The sequence below is a fragment of the Eupeodes corollae genome, chromosome 1, assembly GCF_945859685.1.
Source record: "Eupeodes corollae chromosome 1, idEupCoro1.1, whole genome shotgun sequence".
Classification (NCBI taxonomy): domain Eukaryota; kingdom Metazoa; phylum Arthropoda; class Insecta; order Diptera; family Syrphidae; genus Eupeodes; species Eupeodes corollae.
In genome coordinates, this window is record NC_079147.1 from 276,365,597 (window position 1) to 276,387,745 (window position 22,149).

Genomic DNA, 22,149 nt, shown 5'->3' on the forward strand with positions numbered 1-22,149 from the left:
TCATGCAATCAATTATATAATAATGAGCAGTTCATAAAAACTTTTTTTAAAACCTATGTAAAGAAGTATAGTTAAATGAATAAGCAATCGTAAAGTAATCGCCAAGAAGTTAAGTTTAAAAAGCGTAAAGTGTAAAGTTAATTAAAGTCAAAGTCAAGTTAACCAGTTAATTTTTCCTAGTTATAATTTTTATTGTTTATTTTTATTGATTAAATTTATCTACCTAATTAAAATTGAATTCATTTTTATACAAATTAAATGAAGTATTTTTATTTAAGAACGGACGGACGGAAAAGAAAATCTTAAAAAAAAAAAAACTACGTACCTACTTGTGTACGATCTTTGTATATGAAAAATGGTTTCTATTACCTATAAAGCTACAATGCGATTCATATAGATTCAACTTGTTCCTTAAAAGCTTTTTTCCTTTAGATAGCTTTATTGTAATTTCATATTAGAAGAACCAGGATGGAAAATAAATAAGATAAGAAAGATGCAGACCATGAATGTTTAAATTCTAAGGCGATCGCCTATTGGTTGTGTAGTTAGGTAGCAGGTAGATGTCTAAAACGACCATAGAATAGTTCACTAGGCGTGCTTAGCTTTATGCAGATAGATAGATAAGGACATGTTTATGATTATAATGAAGGAATGTTATTGGTGGCTAGAAAAACAAGCATACGAACAAGTACAAGAAATTGATGTTCATGTGTTGTTTACAGTCAGGCTCTTGTGCGTTTTGGATTTTAGTTAAGAAGTGACACGTAAGCAGTAGTTGTAGAAGTTGTACGTAATACCTTTATAAATAGGTACAATGTGTATGCGTTGAAAAAGTGATTCTAATAGAAAATACATATACTCTTTCTGGCCAGTTTCTTTAACTTGTAGGTACTAAGTATTTATTTTTTTATATAGGCGAAGGCCAGTAAATCATGTGTGAAACAACCTTATTCGTAAAGAATAATATTTTAAAATCACGTATACAAAGTAACCAAGATAATACTTCTTGATAGACTCTTTAAAATAGATTGTTGATTAAATATATCATATAAATGTGTACCAAATGCATTAATTTGGATGAAAGATAGGAATGTGATTACAATTTTATCAAAATAATGCGCTCTTTCGGGCTCATGCACACTAAAAATAATTTAAAAAATAATATTTTAAGATTCAAAATTTTACCTGAAAAATAAGTTTGTCTTCAAAAATTTAAATGCCATTTTATAAATAAAAAAACCGTTGATTTTTCAAATTTTTATTTTGAAAATCGTTAAGCGGTTTTTTTTAAATTAATTTTTTATATACATATAAAATTTTCCAATTTTGTTCTAAAAATATTTTTGGAATGGAGTTGTTTAGTGATTGTAAATATACGTCTTACGTTTGAATTTTGTAAAAAATTGTTGACCCGTTTTTGAGATATAGAGTTTTGAAAAATAAAAGTTCAATATTTTTTAAAAAATCCAAACAATTAAAAATTGCATTTTTGTTAATCAAATATTGTTAGGGCAATATAAGAGCTTATTTAGAAAAAAAATTATTGAAATCGGTTTATAATTTGCTGAGAAAATTAAAAAACAAAATAACGGTTCTATGAGCGGTACATTTCCTGAGCAATACAAACATTTGTTTTTATTAAAAAAAAGCCAAGTTAAAAAATAAAATTTTAAAGAAAATTTAAAGAAAATCTATCGGTTGTATTGTATGGTGGCCACTGTTAGTTTTGATCTTAAAAAAAAAATGAAAAAAACGCCTAACGCGAATCTGCTCAAAACCTTAACTTCCAAGTTTGAACTTAATCAACCCAATAGTTTAGGCTGTAGGAGCGTGGACAGACAGACAAAACCGACCGGACGGAATCGCGGGACCCACTTTTTTCGACTTCTCTACCATCGTAATATCATGTTTGATTAAAATCTCGAGTTCGAAATTTTGCACGAATGCAAAATTTGCCATATAGTTCCTACATATATGTCGCAAGTAAAAATAATACAAAATTGACAAAATTGGTGATGTCTTTATTTAAACAAATCGGAGTGTACGTATACTGTACATGCACCAAACGCAGACAATCGGCACGTGCGTCAAATATATGACTTGTAAGAAAGCAACAGCGTTTTTTGTATAATTGAAAAATAATACCAGTAAGCCGAAGTAAGCCGTATCAGTAAGAAGTATAATTTGACGCCCGGCGGCGGTGGTGGTTAAATTGTATTAGAAATATAATTTCGAGTTAGTGTCTTGAACTTTATCGTCAATACCAAATTCCAGCTGTATTTACTATTTTCAAAACTAAAGTACTTCGTTTTCTGTTATTGTTTGGTTTTGTTGTCTTTGATAAAACAAATGTTAAATAAAACAAACAGATAATAATTATTTGTATGAACATATTTGAAAATTAACAGATTATCATAATATCTCGGCCACATATGTACAAGTTGATAAGAAACACGTTAATTTAGATAATTGTAACTTTAAGATTAAGATCAAAAGATTATTTAAAAAGATATATTTTTTCCTGCAGAACGTTTTCGGGTATTTTAAATTTTTGAAAGATGTCATCAATCTTTTGTATATACAGATCAATTTATTTAGATTTAAATCAGTGAATTAGTGTGTGATTAAAGAAAATTACTAAAGAAGTACGTGACGCTAATACATCAATGCTACATTTTTTATGACCAACAATAAACGTGGGAATTTTCAAACAAATATAAAGTTGGCAGTTATTGATTTTTGTGTAAAGTTTATAATATTTTATTCGGAAATTTAATATTGTGGTAGGTAAGTGTAAGCTTTTTAGTAGTTTATGGTTACGTGCCTGATTTATTTTTATAGTAAAGTATTTTAGAAGATAAAATAAATTTGAATCAAATTATCAGGTTCGAGTTATGACTGATGTTAAATTATTTAGGATGTATTCACTTATATCTTTTTATTTGATAATCCGAAGGAAATTTTCGATTTCGGCCCCTTACTGAACACTTTTCTTCATCCTAAAGTTTTTGAAGTTTGATGTGATTAGAAGTACTGGCATTTGTCAAATGTCAAACTCAGCTATCATTTGAAGTGTCATAATGGCTTTGTCAATATGGTGTTGGATAGGGTATCTTTGGATAGGTGGATTTTTAGATACCTTGTTGAACGAGTTGGATAGCTGTATTGAGATAGCTGTCAAAAACAAAAAACAATTTTCAGCTGTTCACAAAAATCAGAGAAACATTTAGGCTTCAAAGTCAAAATTGTTGTAAGATAAAACATTTAATGGATAATTCAACTGATTCATCGGACGATGAAGAATTGATAGATGCGTAACAATTTAATAAAAAGAGATAACCTTAATCTGTAATCTAGTTTAAATTTCCTCTAAACTAATTTGGAATTCTAAACGATTAATAATTTACTTGTGAAATCTCCGGTTTTAAACGATTTACGTTTAACAAAAAACTATCCTAACATAAACGAGGACTATTATGAAGTGACAATACCTAGATATAGTTTCTTCATCGTCTATTATGTACAGAACATCCTCAAATACAACTTCAATTAACATTTTGTATCTTTTTGTTTACCAACAAATACAAAAAGTTGAAATCAATTTTCAAGTTTCTTGAAACTCAACCATGTGTTGATTGAATCAGCTGTTCTGTCAGATACCTATATATCCCAGAAATTCCTGTATACCTGTGGATTCCTTTTATGACATCTCTGCTGTTTTTATCAGCTATTTTTTAACACGTAAAACACTATCTAACAAATAGGTATCCGGATAACCTATCTGTCTCAGATTGAACGCAGCCAATATAAATAATAAGGGTTGGTGCAGACGACATAAAGGACTTAAAAGTATGGCAAGTTTCTAGTATCTGATTGGCCACTGGACAAAGAATTGCCTTCCAAAAAAAGGCAACTTTATTGGAAAGTTGAATGGAAAGTTAGTCGAATAAAATCTCCCTAACTATGAAGTGAAGTCTGCTTATGTCAAAATGACAGCTGATCATATTTCTTTTCATTTAACTGAAAGCTGAACTTTATTACTATGTGATTTATTTTCTAAAGGGTTCCTTGTATATTTCGAAAGAAAACAATTAATATTTCTTTACAATACTAAATTGAAATCGTGATGGACTTGTAGCTTGACTGATAAGTTTTTTGTAGACGTTTTATATGGTTATTTGGTAGTTTTTGCGATAAACTGAAAAAAGTAAAGATAAAAGTGAAGTAAAGTTGTGTATTGAAAGATTATTGCACTTGGCCAACTAACTATTTGCCTTGTTCAAAATGTACGTTCAAAAATTGAAGTCTCTTATGTTGTTTAAACCTTCCCAATGTTTGCCATTTACGGTAATGGATAACTTAGTAATGCAACAACGTGTTAACAATATTTTTAAAACATGCAACAAATGTTGCAATTCAAACGTCATTACGCGATTATGAACAGTCGTCATATTCGAGAGACTATGCAAGCAGTCGCTAAAATTGTGAAGACATTTGAAGGGTGTGAAATAAATATTGCTATATAATGGTGCTGATGATTCGAATTTATCGATTTTAAGGCGATCGCAGCATTTGCAAATATCGAACACCTCCTTTTTGACAGGAGGTGGTATGCGGCTTAAACAACACAACCGAATCAAGATCATGCAATTTGACCGAGTTTGCTCTAATAGTTTCCGAATTTTAGACGCATTAAAAATTATCATAACTCAATTTATGGCCAAGATACCACCAGTAAAAATTTGCAGTTTTTACTTTTGGTATGAGTTTTTGAAAAAAATTTAATAGAAGCTTACATCTCGAAACCTATATTAAGAATAACCCGTGTCCCGTAAGGACACCTATTAGGGAGCTAATATGAAGTCTGCTTTGAGATAACAAGTCTTTAGAGCGCTTTAGGTCCAGTGAAGGCATATGAGTTTTGTGGCTGCGCATGTTGGTAAGTTGTGCCACATAGAATTTGATATCGCAAAAGCTGTTTCTTTTAGCATAGGTTTACATGTAGCTATCGGTATACCTAACTTCTCCCTTTAAGGTGAAAGGAGGTGCGAGTTCATCGGCTCTACAATTACCTGTGATGTCTCTGTGGCCCGGCACCCAACAGAATGTTAAATTGCTTAAGAGACGATAAGAGACGATCGACAATCGAGGGCCGATAAGATTTGGTTGAAACACCGTCAAGGGATTTGATAGCAGCCTGACTGTCAGAGAAGATGCGGATATCAGAAGTTGATATCACGTTTTCTCTTAGCCTCTTTGATCGCTAAAATTTCCGCTTGAAAGACGCTACAATGATTAGGGAGGCGGAATGAGATGCGTATATTAAGCTTTTATGAGTACACACCACTACCAACTCCCTCATTTGCCTTGGATCCATCTGTATAAAAATGAATACTTTTTTTATCCAGGAGTTTTTTGTCTTCCCATTCATCTCTGGATGGAATGAAGAAGACTGTGCTACGACAGAAGAGGGTACAGGTAGATCATTAACAACATCCAAGGATGGGAAGGTGATAGCAGCAATGGGACTCCCTACGTCTTGCGACACAGCCTTCGAAGGAAGGTTGTGCAAGCGTCAGCCTCATCTTTTTTATATACGCGGAGCGTGACTGACTCGAAGCCGTATCTTATCACGCCCTTATCTCGCGCCAGAGAAGCCAGAGTCTTTATTGATTACGATAATCGCACTTCGATAATGACCCTTTGGCTCCTCCAGTTTCGCGATCTTCCAGTCGTGACAAAGGAGGTTCGGGTTGCTGATCCTGATCATTGCACTAATGTCATCTGGACAAGAGGTTTCTATCGGGATCCATGCGCGAGTTCTCGGCCTGCAAGGAATATTTTCCTTTGCAACGACCTCGAGTTTTGCGCCTAGCCAGACTTCGCCCAGCATGCCGACAGCAAGCGTATAGAGATCTCGCGACCTTGATGTCAACCCCAATCGCTTGTTACTGATGGTGGATCCGGATGCTCTCTCCTGACTTTGAGAAAGCCAGCCGAGAGCCCCAGTTTCACCATCTCCCAACGGTCAGAGGTAATCGTGCCATCAATATTGCTCCTATCAATGACCGCGACTATGATCTTTTTAGGCTCTTTAAGTACATCACTAAATGGTTTAGTGAAAGGTGCTCTGGCCATTTTGGGAGTGCTGGGCTTTTTAGGTACGGGAGTGGCCTCCTCCAAAAACCTTTGTCGTTTTGACGTGGAGTCATAGCGACTAGTTTTATCTATGGATTTAGCCCACTCCTGCCTCTTGTTAAGGATGGGATTACTTCCATCCCCCAATGTTGAACCAGAGGATTTTAGTATCCTCATCGCATAGCGCCGTTGTTTATAGGAGCTCCTAGGAGCATTCTGGAGAGGTTTACTCTCTTTGGTTGTGGAAAGATCATTATTCACGAACTTTCCACTACCGACCTGAGAAAGCGTTTTCGTCAGTAATACATCTAGTGCCATACCGGAAAATGGGCACTGACTTGACACAAGCCCTTCTCCAGTGTTTGGCACAGGAGTAACGACAGCCGACGTTGCGGCCGAACTGCCGCCCGGTGTAGATAGCACCTGTACCGCACACGAAGAAGGGCAGTGACTTGGCACAATCCCTTCTCCGATGTTTGGCACAGGTGGACAGCCAACGTTGCCGCCCGGTGTAGCTGGAGTAACGGTACCGGTTTGACGTTTTTGCTTCGGGTTTAGTTTTTGTTTTTGTTTGTACATTTGGAATCCCACGAGTAGGTAAAACTGGGGGTACATCTGTGCAGAGATTCGCTTACACAGATAAGGCTAGCAAATCCGGAGGTCGCCTGGTATCCGGATACTCCGTTAACGACTGAGCTATTTTTAGAAATTGGGCCCTAAGCCTGGCTGATCATCGGCACGGGTCGTATAACACCTTAGATCCAGCCCAATTGGGAAGTTGAAGGGAGGGATATGTATTGGAAAAGGAGAGACGAACAGCAATTAAGCCATAAGCGTCCCAGGAAGGAAATAGGGTATTGACAGACAGTGATGCACTATACAGTCAGGGAATAAGGAGCCATCAGGGAGCATAGTAGCACAAAGCCGACGTAGGAGGTGGTAAAGGATTGGGAAGGGGAGGGGCGAGCGACCTTTAGTTTCAGGGCTCTTCTGGAGAAATAATTCCTGCGAATCATTGACCTTACTCAGCTTCTACAACTCGTCAAGTTCGACTCTCAGGTAGAATGACTATGCAAACAAAAGATTTCGAAAACCCTTATACATTAAAAGCTCTTTATTCTATTCTCGTCCGACCACATTTAGAATATTGTACGGTTATACGGAGCCACGTTACCGCGTCTAGCATTTGTCTTATAGAAAAAGTTCAAAAAGATTGCCTTGCGAAAAATATCTGGTTATTCAAATGTTCCAACTTATGAGACGAGGTGTATTTGAATTGATCTAAAACCTCTTCCTTGACTGTCCAGTTTTATTATCTATATTTTTTATGTATGCGCCTTCTAGAAACTCGCGCCCTAGTGACTGTGATTTTTTAAAAATGTTCCTTACCACAGTACTAGCTACGCTGAGTACATTATATCAAAAAATTGTTCGAACAGGTGATTCTTCAAAATAATATCTTAGGTAATTTAAAGATTTTTTTTGTGTAGTACCCGTGGCATGATGGATAGTGCGTTGAACTGTCATGCTAGAGGTCTTGGGTTCGATCCCTGCCTACGCCATCTAAAGTCTTTTCACGGGTACTCCCTCTTGCGAGCAATTGACAAATTCTCCAAGGGTAACTCTTGTCATGAAAAAAGTGCTTTCTCAAATTAGCCGTTCGGATTCGGCATATAAACTGTAGGTCCCCTCCATTCGTGACAACATTGCTCGCACATAGAGTTGAGTTGTAAGCCACTAGGTCCTAGTTCCCAACGGACTGTTGCGCCACCCAATTTAAAGATTTTTGGTATTGTTTATTATATGAGGATTAAAAACAAAACAACATAAATTAGTACAAACTTCATGAAGAAAAAAATGCAACGTACAGTCATAAAAAACTTAATTATATATATGTATGTACGTTTTAGTAGCGAGTGTGATAATCTTTCGCTTTTATAACATCCTAAAGGCGATTCTTCATAGAGAGAACTAGTTTTGAAGTCACTTCCCCCGATTTTTTTTTTTCATTCTTCCAATATAACGGCTTTAAAAGCTGTTTTTTATTACTTATTTTTGATGATCGGGCCTTTCTTCCTACATAATCCCAAAGATGCTCAATGGGGTTAAGATCACAACTACGATTTAACATTATAAAGAAGCCACTCCTTTACTATCCTTGATGAATGAATCTTTAGGATCGTTGTCTTGCACAAGTAAAAAGTCGTCTTTAAGGCCAATTTTTAAAGCGCTGGCTTTCAAATTTTCTTTTAAAATTTGTAAATATTTGTTTTTATCCATTGTTGTTTCTATAAAAACTAAATTTCCCACACCATTGGACCCCATAGTTCCCCAGACCATAACATTTCCGCCTCCATGTTTCACCGTTGATTGCAAATTCTTCACATCTAATGCTGTGTTTGATTTCCTCCACACAAATCTGCGACCGTCCGACCCAAAGACATTAAACTTGCTCTCGTCAAGGAATAAGAAATTCTTCTAAAGATTATCTGGTTTCGAAACGTATGCATTCGCATAGTTCAAGCGCTTTAAAACGTTCCGAACAGTTTGAGGGTTACGCGATATTCCCTCATTTGCTTAAATGTCAGCAGCTATTTTAGGAGCACTTAACTTGTGATCAGCCTTTACCATTCTTTCAATTTTTGGTTGCATATGAGCGTCCAGTTTGACCTCTTCCTGGGCCACTTCAAAGCTTTTATTTTTCAAATAATTTTTTAATACATATTAAACTGTAGACCGTGACGATATTTCAGCATAACTTTTTCCGTCATTTCTTAGTTTAAAAATCAGTTTTCTTACTTTAAGAGGTACTTTTTTATGAGACGCCTCCATTTTCAAAATAAACTTCGCAAAATTAAAAAAAAAAAAAAACAATTGAAAAGATCGATACACCACGGCTGACGGCATACTGAGCCTAGATCTCTCAATATCCATACAGTACTCAATTTATATTTCAAAAAGAACCATTATTTCCATTTTGGTAGAGAAGAGAGCAGTGTACGAACATTTATTTGATGTACGAGCAATTTTTTGACATTCCTGGCAAAATTCTACTAACGGTAATAAAAAAAAAGCATGAGGCAAAGCTCGAACATTTTGTTGCATTTCCTATTATACATTATAACTTTATCAAATAAAGTCAATAAGCTCAGATTTGTGTAAGGGAAACCCATTTATTTTCAATTGCTGTGCGTGCAATTTTTTAATGTAGTGTATAATCCTGTCACAAGAGCTTGTATGGATTTTTTTGCAATTGATTTTAACAACTTAATAGAAATGTTTTGAAACATAAATTAGTAAATTTGTTATAAGTAAATTATGTATATACTTAGTCTTAATAGAGTGTGTAACTTTTAAGATGAATTAATAAATACATTTCCGGGTGTCAAAAAACGGATTTAATAAACTGCTTCATATAATCCACTCAAAAATGAATATTTTTTGTAAATATAGGGTAGCAAACATGAAACTACGAGTAGTTGCATGTGAGTAATTGTTATTAAAATCGAGTAAAAAAAAGCACGTTTCAACACTTTTTCACTTATTTATTTACAAAATATAGATTTAGAATAACATTTATTTTAATTACACTTTTAAGTATCGACTTTATTATTTTTCTAAAATTGACAGCAACACGATATCTAAATAAAATATACGCTTTACAATAAAGTGTCAGCAAGTAAATTAATATGAAAGTATAGTGTAAAATAAATGACACATCGCACTATGGCTTGATATGAGTTACACCAGATATATAATTACTTAGAAATTGGTATCAAAATACATCAATTAACAATAAGTTATATTTAAGTGATTCAAAAAGATGATACAATTAAATTCAATTGAAAACTGCCAACAATTTTGATATAAAAATATCACGAAATATCTGATACAAATAATAGGCTAAATAGGGGAAAGTTTATTGTTCCCCTCATAAAAGTCTTGTAAAGTGGTTAAGAACATACAACTCTCCAATTAAGTAGCTAAAGTAAAAAAAAAGTGTCTTTAAGACAAACCAAAGATTTATACTCTGTACCGTTTACTTATTATTTTTCTTGTTTAAGAAAAAAATAAAACATGTCTTTGTTTTTTTTTAAATATGATGACTTAAGTACAACTTTTTCTCCATCCATCTGGGCTAAGAAATAAGAAAAGAACACTGGAAATTATTAAAATTATTTTTGCTGAGCAAATGGCTAAATCGCAAAACAGCAATGGCGTTATTGAGGAGCGTTATATCCAGCTGGATAACAAAACGGAACCTGTTGGGGACCACGTATTATCCCAGAGTAATTCTGTGAAACAAAACTATAAAGGGTCATGCATTTCTGATTTTTTAGTTAGTAACGTTGGCTTTTGACAGCTGTCAACTTTGCTGTGGCACTCGAACAACGCATTCGAGTTACAAAAATTGAAGTCAGCATATTTGACGACGGCATATTGTGCTGCTTTGCAACCGATAAAGTGTCAATGCATCACTTCCTCATAAGAATTGAATGCATTGACCTTATGCAGGTATCATACGATAGAAATTGACTTGGATGTTCTGCCAGTCGTAAGTGAGAGCTTTGACACACAACAGGTTAACCTTTTGTATATCACCTTTTTGGTTGGCGATTGAAGATCATGACTTGGACTATATTTGGTTCCAACAAATTTGAGTAAAAAGTCGGATATCATTTGCTCTAATGAGGTAACTTTGAACACCTGATTCGCGTGGATTCGAAGACTTTCCGTCCCCGAGCATGGGTTTTATGACAAAGCCTTCACCTTTACCTTCAATGCATACGGTAACATAGATCACGCGAAGAACTTTTCTTTTGCTCCTGCACCGTATAGCAGGACGGAGATGATGGCGGTCATATATAGCGACACTTTGGTCCCTCGAAAGAGTGCTTTAATACTAAATTGCTTTATTAGCGTAAAGAAACAGCGGTAAGCAAGAGAAATTCGTCGTTTGATCTCAGCGCTGGTGTTTAGCGAAAACTAGCTAGAATAGCCTAAACTACATCAAATTTAAACCTGTAGATGGTGACGTTTTGACCGAGACGTCGTCGGTGTTGTAGATCCTTTCGTGTGTACAGCATGTACTCGCAAGAGCCCCAATTAGACAGGCTTATGAAAGATAGTGCTTATTTCAAGGACGATTTTAAAGAAATTACAAACGTGTCATATGAAATCTCGAAGTTGTCCTTGCCTCTCTTTTACATACTTTTTTACTATTAAGGCTAGAGATGTCAGTCATTAGACTATGTAAACCATAATAAATTGACGACCCTAACAACGAACAAACTTATTAACTCTTATTTGACCAATCGTATGCAAGCCGTGTCTTGTAATGGTAGAATGTCCTCGTTCTTCCCTGTTAATAATTGTGTTCCTCAAGGATCAATTCTTGGACCTTTACTCTTTTTATTGTTCATTAATGATCTGCCCTCTGTTTTGTTTTGCTGTCAGTTTATACCTATGCAGATGATGTCCAATTATATATTAGTTTTTCTGGGATGATGCTTAAGGATGCAATATCTAAAATTAATATTGATTTACAGGCTATATATGATTGGTTGACACAGAACTGACTTGAACTCAATCCTGAAAAAACGAAAGATCTTCCAATTTCAATAAACAAACCAAACCCAGATAATTTCATTCCCGTTATGTTAAATAATTGTATTATTGACTATGTTTCCCAAGTTAAAAATTTAGGTTTGATCTTTGACAACAGGTTAACTTGGATTAACCATGTCGATACAGTTGTGTCAAGAATTAATGCTTCACTAAGAGGACTTTCTGTTACTAAATCCGTACTACCTACCCATATTAAATTAAAGCTGGTAGAAGCCCTTGTCCTACCTATAATAACATACGGATGTGAGCTGTTTGCTGATCTTGATTCTCAATAAGCCCACAAACTTACTTACTTACTTAAGGTGGCGCTACAGTCCTGTATGAAAAAGGGCCTCACCCAACAAACTTCTAGATCTAGCTCGGTCCCTAGCAAGATGTCTCCAGTTTTGCGGTCCAAGTTGGGTGTTCTTCCTCTACTGCGCTGTCCTGTGGGTGTGGATTCGATGACTTTCCGGGCCGGAGCATTGGTTTCCATGCGCTCTACGTGACCCAGCCATCTTAGTCGTTGGACTTTTACACTTCTGGCCAAGTCTACGTCACTGTACAGCCCGTACAGCTCGTCGTTCCGTCCTCCACTCCCCTTCGATGCATACGGAACCGTAGATCACACGCAGCATGTACTTTTTTTTGTCCTCGTTAACCGTTAAACCCATTTTTGTCGCCTCTGTCTCAATACTCACAAAAACCCCATGGACATCACGCTCAGTTCTTCCGATTATGTCAATGTCATCAGCATATGCTAGTAATTGGACAGACTTTTGAAAGATAGTGCCTCTAGTGTTGACGTGTGAGCTCTGCACTATTCTTTCAAGCACAATGTTAAAAAATCACATCAGAGCGCATCACCTTGTCTTTGATATTTGATATCGAAAGGTTATGTTAAGTTGTTTCCAACCTTTATGGAGCAGCGTGAATTCTCAATAGTCAACCTGCACAAACGGACGAGTTTGGCAGGGATGCCAAAACTAGGCATGGCTCTATACAGCTCATCCCTGTAAATGCTGGCATATGCGGCCTTGAAATCGATGAAAAGATGGTGGGTGTCGATTTGGTGTTCTTGGGTTTTTTCCTTGATCTGCAGTAATGTGAATATTTGATAGACTGTGGAGTTTCCTTGTCTAAAACCACACTGATAAGGACCTATCAGGTTGTTCACGATGGGCTTCAGACGTTCACATATTACATAAGAGAAGATTTTATAGGCGATGTTAAGTAAACTAATTCCTCTATAGTTGGTGCACTTTAGAAGGTCTCCTTTTTCGGGATCGGGCAAACAATACTGAGGTTTAATGCATCGGGCATGCTTTCATACGACCATATTTTACAAATAAGTTGGTGCATGCTCCTAACCAAATTATCTCCATCTGCTTTAAAAGACTTGGCACTAAAGCCATCTGCTGAAGCGGCTTTGTGAGACTTCAGCTTGGACATGGTAATCTTTATCTGCAGAGGTGGCCCTTCCATATCCTCAGCATTGACTATAAACAAAACAATATAGTGGCGATTCCACTATATTGTTTCCATTTTCATCTTTGCATCCTTTGAGCATATGCTCGTACAACTTTTGAACTGTATTCCTGCATTTGAACCTCTCATTCAACATGTTCAACCGCACGCGTCCCAAGCTCTCTCTTTTTCCTTTTGAGAAGTCGGTGTTTCTCTTTGCTCTTCTACTCAGAGCTGCGTGAGCAGCTCTATTAATTCTATGCAGCGACACTTTGCGTGCCTGTTATTTGTTATCAATTGAAACCCCAGATCTCTTGCAATTGTAGCCGTACGACGTTGTATCTTCTCTCAGCTCTCTCCTGTTTTGCCTTGCGTCTTGAAACTCCAACGAGGTAGTAGTCTGAGTCGATGTTTGCTACTCGTAAAGTTCGGACATTTATGATGCTGGAAGCTTGTGTAGCATCGATCGCAATATGGTCAATCTGGCTGACGGTAGATTTATCTGGAGAACTCCAAACGCGCATTGGCTACTATGACGTTTCGCCCCGCAGCAAAATCAATAAGCCTGAATCCTTTTTTGGAAGTGTTGTCGTGGAGCTATTTTTCCCGCTATTGTTGCTGAATTTAGCCTTGATGAGGATGATCATGAAACGCTCGTTGATACACCTATAGCTCAAGACTTGTGGCCTTAGTCTGGCTGCAATGACAAAGCTGCATCGAAATAAACGTTGTTGGTTTTTCTCGGTAGCAATCACCATAGTAGTGACAGTCGTAGTTTTTCATCCTCTTTTTGCCCGGCCCATCCCATCGCATTTCTTGAATGGCGTTGTTATCTGCTTTATAGTAGTCGAGGATTTCTACTAATTAAGGGACCTAACATTCCACGTGCATAACCGAAGATCATTTTTCAAGAAAGCGCAGCATTTTCCAAAATACTGTAAAAAGATTAAAAACGAATTCTTAACTCCTGACACCTAGGCCTAACAGCTGGTCTCATGGTCAATTTCTATCTTTAGTTTTGATAAATGATACAAAATATAAGAAGCCTATACCCGTTCTCTTAAAAGTCCACATGAAAACTTGACTTCCGAACCCAAAGAAATGAAATTCATTTGTATAACTTTTGTTAAATAAAAATTGTTCTATAAAGAAAATTTTAACGATTTGCTTGCCTCTACAATATTAAAATATCCCTAAAGTTTTTCAATCGAAAAAGAAAAGATTTAAAAGACTAATCTTAGACAAACTGCATACAAAATTCACGTGAATCAAATCATTCGATCGAATTGGATATACCAGAATATGATTGTTCGTATTTAATCAATTTTTACTTGAATCCAATATCATATCCTTTAGAATAATCAGAAACTAGATGGTATTTAAAGAATTATTGACTTTTCTCTTTTCACCACAAATCCATGATGATGATTTTTTGTTTTTTGATATTTATTTTCTCTGTGACTCAATTTAGCTCAACAAGAATTTATTCTCACTTCGGACTTGTTGTACACATAGTTCTCTTCGGTTTGGTTGGAAACACACAATATGGACCTCGATCGAGTTCTTGAGGAAATCGGTGAATGTGGACGATATCAGAAAATAAATTACTTTCTAATTTGTCTGCCAGTAATGTTTGCTGCAGCAAATAGTTTATCGTACGTCTTTACTGCCGGTACACCAAACTATAGGTAAGCAAAGTGCCTTTACGACATATCTTCTAGTACTGTGAACTTTTTTAGTTAATTTTCTACATAATTTTTAGATGCTTGGTGCCCGAATGCGGTGAAAGCTCTACAGACTTCGAGCTATATCCACCTTGGCTGGTGAATGCAACTCCCGGTACAAATAGTAAAGGAAAATTCACACCAGAAAAATGTCTTCGCTATGAAGTGATGCTTAACGATTCGATATCGATACAAGATGTTTCTGGCTCATGTCCAAGGGAAAAGTTCAATCAAATGAAACAAGTGAAATGTCGTGAATGGGTCTTTGATAAAAACGAACGGACAATTGTTCAAGAGGTAAGTTTTATTCAGAATTTACATAGAATGGTGTTTTAAGAATAGTTCAGAAATATGAAGAGTTTCTCACTACATATCAAAAAAGAGGCTGGGATGCGACCCACACTGATAACTTCCCATCCCGTCTGTCGATTTGTCTTGCTTAAAAGTTTGTCTTTATGTACTCGTATCAATTTTTACCAAATTTGCGTACTCTTTTTGTAGATTTTATTTTTTATATGAAAAAACGGACTGTTGGATTTTTATATTAAAATTACTGAATATCGAAAACAATATTTTTTGTGAAATAAAATAAGTTTCAAGCCAATATTTTTAAGTTTTGAAAAGCTGTTTGAGCCGAAAGTAAATTTTTACCAAGTAAAAGTTGGTATTGTTTTATTTTAGAGTTTTATTTTTTGTAAAAAAAAACTGTCAATTCGATTTTTTAAAAATTTTACCAACAATATTTCTTATGAGATAAAATTACTTTAAAGCCAATACTTAAAATTTTTAAAGAGATATTTGAGTCGAAAATCAATTTTTACCAACTTTTATACATTTTTTTTAGGTTTTTATTTTTTGTAAAAAAACTGTCAATTCGATTTTTTTCAAACTTTAATTGAATGTTGACAGCAAGATTTTTTGAAAGATAAAAGTAAATTAAAGCCAATATCTCAAAGTTTTGAAAAGATATTTGAGTCAAAAATCAATTTTTACCAACTTTTATAAATTATTTTTTTTAGGTTTTTAGTTTTTGGAAAGAAAACTGTCAATCCCATTTTTTTCAAACTTTAATTGTATGTTTACAACAAGATTTTTTGAAAGATAAAAGATAATTAAAGCCAATATCTCAAAGTTTTGAAAAGATATTTGAGTCGAAAATCAATTTTTACCAACTTTTATAATTTTTTTTTTAGGTTTTTATTTTTTGTAAAAAAACTGTCAATTTGATTTTTTTCAAACTTTAACTGAATGTTGACAACAAGATTTTTTAAAAGATAAAAGTAAATAAAAGTTAATATCTCAAAGTTTTGAAAAGATATTTGAGTCGAAAATCAATTTTTACCAACTTTTATAATTTTTTTTTTTTAGGTTTTAATTTTATGTAAAAAAACTGTCAATTCGATTTTTTTCAAACTTTAACTGAATGTTGACAACAAGATTTTTTGAAAGATAAAAGTAAATTTAAGCCAATATCTCAAAGTTTTGAAAAGATATTTGAGTCGAAAATCAATTTTTACCAACTTTTATAAATTTTTTGTTTAGGTTTTTATTTTTTGTAAAAAAAACTGTCAATTCGATTTTTTTCAAACTTTAATTGTATGTTGACAACAAAATTTTTTGAAAGATAAAAGTAAATTAAAGCCAATATCTCAAAGTTTTGAAAAGATATTCGAGTCGAAAATCAATTTTTACCAACTTATATAAATTTTTTTTTTAGGTTTTTATTTTTTGTAAAAAAAACTGTCAATTCGATTTTTCTCAAAATTTTTCAGAATGTTGAAAACAATATTTCTTATAAGATAAAATAAAATTGAAGCCTTAATTTCAAGTTTTTGAAAAGATATTTGAATCGATATTCAATTTTTACGAACTTTGAATAATGTTTTTTTTTAGATTTTTATTTTTTATAAAAAAACTGTCAATTAGATTTTTCTCAAAATCTTATCGGATGTCAAAAACATTATTCTTCGTTGCACAAAATTGTTTTAGAGATAAAATCATATTTCAGTCGTAAAATTTTTTAGGTGACAAATTTTTTTTTTCAGTTTTATTGATTTAAAAAAAAAACCGTTATATTGATTTTTTTCAAAAAATATACCTGTTTAGTATCACGTTACAATCTATTATATAAAATTTAATTCAAGTCTTTAGCGTTTTTGGTTCGTAAGATATTTAGGGTTAACCAAAATTTTCACCATTTTTTCAAACTGCTATAGTAAAAAAACCACCCACGCAATTTTCTTGAGAGCCCTTTCTGCATCTTTCTGCCTTATTATCTGTATAACAAAATTTATTTGAAGTCGATATCTCTTCTGGTTCTTGAGCTATGGACAACGAAAAAAACGTCGCGAACGTACGGACGTACGGACGTACGGACATACGGACGTACGGACGTACGGACGTACAAACGTACGTACACACGCACGCACAGACATCTTTCTAAAAATCTTTTATTTCGACTCTAGGGACCTTGAAACGTCGAGAAATGTCAAAATTTTCAATTTGACAAATCGGACCCATTACAATAACTTCCTATGGGAAGTTAATAATAAGTCTCAGGAAACAAATGAGGGAAAGTTGTTGGGTTACTTGGTACGAAAACTGATAATAAAAGAAGTACAAATATGTCATAGCTGATAAAAAGTAAAATTTGGTTTAAGTGACTTTAATGCAAAAACACAAGATTTGCGAAAGTATTTATTTATGTAAACATTTAAAAAAAAAACGTTGTAAATTTTATCCAGTTCACCCTTAACTTATTCAAACTTAAAGCTCTACGGAACATGTACTGTACAAATGCTTATTATTTTGAAATGTTTTGTTAAAAGGAAAACTATCCAACAGCCTTATTGTTGATATGTACAGTAGCGAGCAAAAAAAATGCAAACAGTCACACCAAAATCAATTATTATTGCTTTATCTTTCGTAACGGTAAAATTTTGTTTTTCCGTTTCGGATATGTGTACTCATTGTGTAGGCATTCTGTTTATAATAGCAATATGTAATTGGTCTCTCTCTAGTGTTGTCAAATTTACATTTAGTTAGAAAAACATAATTTTACTGAGAGCAAAAAAAATGCAAATGGCAAATATGACTAGGAAGTTAGGTACATAAAATTTATTCTTTGGTTTCAATTAATTAGAATATGCAATTAATAGAAGCAACTATCGATTGGATGCAAAAAAGCAATAATTAACGCTGCTAACAACGGAAGATTGATGCAGGATATCGCTTTGGAGTTTTGTGTAGCAACATCAACAATATCGCGTATTATATCCCGATATCGGGAACAAGGGGACATCAATCGCAAAGTGGGAAGTGGCCGTCCACGCAAAACAACTTCCAGATTAGATCGTGAGATCATAAGGCAGGTTAAAGTTAATCCCTTTAAAACTGCAGTGGAAGTTACTCAGGACATGAATGAACATTTTGATGTTAACGTAGGGGATAACAGTTAGGCGACGATTAGTGGAGTCAAAACTGTATGCAAGACGACCAGCTAGAAAACCATACATCAGTTCCATCAATAGAAAGAAAAGGCTAGATTTTGCAAAGCGCCATATGCATTGGACAAGTGAGCAATGGACAAGAGTTTTATGGAGTGATGAGAGCAAGTTCAACTTGTTCTCGTCAGATGGCATTAGGTAAGTGCAAAGGCCCCCGGGACAAAGGTACAGCCCTAGATATCAAGTTCCGACAATTAAACATGGAGGAGGGTCAGTAATGGTGTGGGGTAAGCAATTTTAAATATTTATGAAATCAAATTTGTAGTTGGGCTTTTTCAAAGGCTCATTTTCTCGTCAAGGCGTGGGCCCGATTTGTCAAGTAAGCGGCCGGATGAATGCCCAAATGTATAAGGGCATTTTGGAAGACCATATGCTTCCACATTTGCTGACGAATATGCCTGAAAACAGCTTATTTCAACACGACAACGACCCAAAACACACCAGCCGTTTGGTAAGAAACTTCTTAGAAGAGAAGAGGGTTCATGTTTTGAACTGGCCAGCACAATCTCCCGACCTCAATCCCATAGAGAATTTATGGGATCGTGTAGATCGGGAGATAAGAAAGCGAAATCATTCAAATTGTACCGAGTTGATGGAACAAATAAGGACTGAATGGGAACAAATACCTGCGAGCTATTTGGTGTCGTTGATTGACTCAATGCCTAAAAGGTTACGCGCCGTTATTGCCAATAAAGGTTTCGCAACAAAATATTAAAATATTTAAGTACAAAATTTCTTCAAATAAGATGAATAAATCCGTTATTTTTAAAATTTTCCACGAATTTGCATTTTTTTTGCTTGGCTTAAGATCCAAGTTTAGGAACATTTTTTACAATAACTATTTTCATGGAGTAAGATTGGGTAAAATTCAAATCTGTTTAAGGAAAAAAATTAATTTGAACATTTTATGCTAAATTTCAAAGTATTATAATTTAAAATAACTTAGTTCTTGCTAAAGATTGTACCATACTTTTTCGGTTGCATTTTTTTTGCTCGGTACTGTATATTTAAATGTAGGGTTCTCCAATAAGAGTCTTCATTTTAAATAGCCAGCTGCCAAAAGAAAAATACATTTCCTTTAATTAATGTACTGCCTTAAAGAACAACATTCGATGAAAATCTTGAAAAATGTTAGAATTTGCGAAGGCCATATACAAAACGCACTGAAATTGAGTCTTGGACAGAAAAGTAATCGATAAGCAGAAAAAATTAAAGCTCGAACTAAATGCAAATAACATTGGAAAAAAACTGACGTAATCTACGATATATACGTTTAACCACCGCATTGATATAATTTTCAGAGGACAGATCACGATTGATAACATTCCTAGACTTCATTTACTTACTTACTTAAGGTGGCGCTGCAGTCCTGTGTGAACTAGGGCCTCACATAAGAAACTTTTCCATATAGTTCGGTCCCTAGGTAGATGTCTCCAATTTCGTACTCCAAGTTCTGTGAGGTCCACTTGTGCGCACCAACTGATTCGCGGTCTTCTTCTACTGCGCTGTCCTGTGGGATGTGTATTCGAAGACTTTCCGGGCCGGAGCATTGGTTTCCATGCGCTTTACGTGACCCAGCCATCTTAGTCGTCGGACTTTTACCCTTCTAGCTAAATCTACGTCGCTGTACAGCCCGTACAGCTCGCCGTTCCATCTTCTCCTCCACTCCCCTTCGATGCATACGGGACCATAGATTACATGAAGAACTTTTCTCTCAAAACGACCCAAGGTGCTTTCATCCGCTTTTGTCATAGTCCATACTTCTGCACTGTTTAGGACGGGGATAAGGACTTTTCCACTCAAAATTTTGAAAACTTTGGAAAGGCATTTAATGACTTTCTTAGGTCCTCAGACCTGTAAAGTGGGTTGGGAACCTCTTAAGGGACATAGGGCCTCGACTGCGTACGCGCCATCGTGCGCGTTTTCCGGAGATGTGTTTCAGATCCCTTCAACTCTTGCCTAGTGGCGCTGATTCGGCCTCGACTGTCCTGCGCCATGTGTTTCTATGTCGTCCAGCTCTTCCTTCCTGTGTGAGTTTCGACTGCAATGCAGTTGTTACCTTTTCGGAGAGTAGTTTGCAGCTTTCTAGTAATGGCTGAATAAATTTCCAGGTGCTGCGCCCATAAAGAAGCACAGATTCGACATTTGTGTGAAACAGTCGTAGCTTTGTTATTAAGCTGATAGAGTTATTCCTCCAAATTGTTGACAGCATATCGAACGCCGCTTTTGCTTTGCCGATGTGTCAGTTGACGTCTTGTTCAAGTCTGCATTCGATGGAGACGATACTTCCAAGTTATTGAAAGCTCTACGCATTTTCCACCGTCAAGGCTGAACATTTTTGTTTTGCCGGAATTAATTTTCAGCCGCTTTTAATGGCATGTCAAAGTGGATTGGATCCCTCCGCCACCTGAGAAAACTGCGTGCAGTACATCGCTTATCACCGCAACAAAAACAATATTCGCGACAGAATACAGCCCTGTCTGACTTCGCATTCAGATTTTAAAATCCTCTACCAAGGAAAGGCACGGTATGATATTATTGGCCTAAAATCTTCAGGTCTATTTTTGATTGAAATTTTTGAGTTTTGGAATAACTTTGGCATACTTCCATCGTCGTTTTCGAAGAAGTTAGGTCCAATCACACCTCCGGATTAAAGAGCGCATCAAACGGTGACTTTTTGTGGATGTAATTGCATATTTCAATTACTTGAGGATTCTCAGAACCCAAAATACGACAATATTATATTTATTAACATACCCATGAAATGCGGTTCGTCGCTGAAGAAAATTTTTTTCAAGTACCCATTCCACGTATCTCCGACGTTGTGAATGGTCAGCTGGCTGCAGTTGTTGTGTGAACTGATGTAGATTTAGGTGTAGATTCCACGCCGTAAGAAATTCCTAATACCCCAGAACGTCGAGGAATCGACACATTCGGGTCTTTGGCAACTTTTCACGATGATGCACAGGCCTTACAATATCTGTAACCAATCCATCCATCCCTCTTAAAGCACGATATGTGGCTGTGGCAGAATCACCATTTTTGTTGTAGGTTTTAACAATTTGTTTACGTTGTGCTAGAGTTAAGCGATCCGTTTTTGTAAATGTCAGATTTTCAACTGAAAAATTTGACAGATGGCGCAATCAACCCTATACTTTTGAAACCGGAAAATGGATAATCCATTATATTTCTCTTAAGAAAACTCGTTCTTTTTAATCAAAATGAAAACTCTTATTGAAAAACCTTATATTCATCTTCGTTCTTAAAGTGGCTAAAGTGAACATATGCGCTGGATGATTTTATTAAACTTGTACTTTACTTATACAAAATCTTCTAAAAATGTGTTTTTCAGTCAACTGTACTGAAACTGTAAACTATTACTTTTATGTTGGTTTAACTTAAAACTACAAAATTAGTCCATTAATAAAAAGGAAAGAAAAATCGCACTTCTGTCAAACTGACAGATACAAAATTAATTTGTTTGGTTTTTAGTACTGGGAATGGTAAAATCATTAGATTTCGATCTTAAAATTCGATTTTAAATCAATAATTATTAATTTTATCAAAAATTGATTATTATTTTACCAATGGAAAATACCATTGTATATATTTTTGACGGATATTTTCTAGTGTAGATAAATAAAAGACACGAGTTTATATTTCAGTGTATAATTCAGGAATGGTTAAGTATTTATGTATACATATAA

At 35.0% G+C, this 22,149-nt stretch overlaps 1 protein-coding gene across 1 annotated transcript in view; it reads left to right on the forward strand.

Annotated features, from left to right (window-relative positions):
* Positions 1-2,157: 2,157 nt before the first annotated feature.
* LOC129940797 (organic cation transporter protein) overlaps positions 2,158-22,149 on the forward strand; it is a 31,645-nt gene continuing 11,653 nt past the window's right edge. Inside the window, exons 1-3 of the mRNA XM_056049279.1 lie at positions 2,158-2,787; positions 14,684-14,900; positions 14,975-15,233. Coding sequence (XP_055905254.1) covers positions 14,758-14,900; positions 14,975-15,233 — 402 coding nt within the window. The 5' untranslated portion in view covers positions 2,158-2,787; positions 14,684-14,757. The remainder of the gene's footprint in view (positions 2,788-14,683; positions 14,901-14,974; positions 15,234-22,149) is intronic.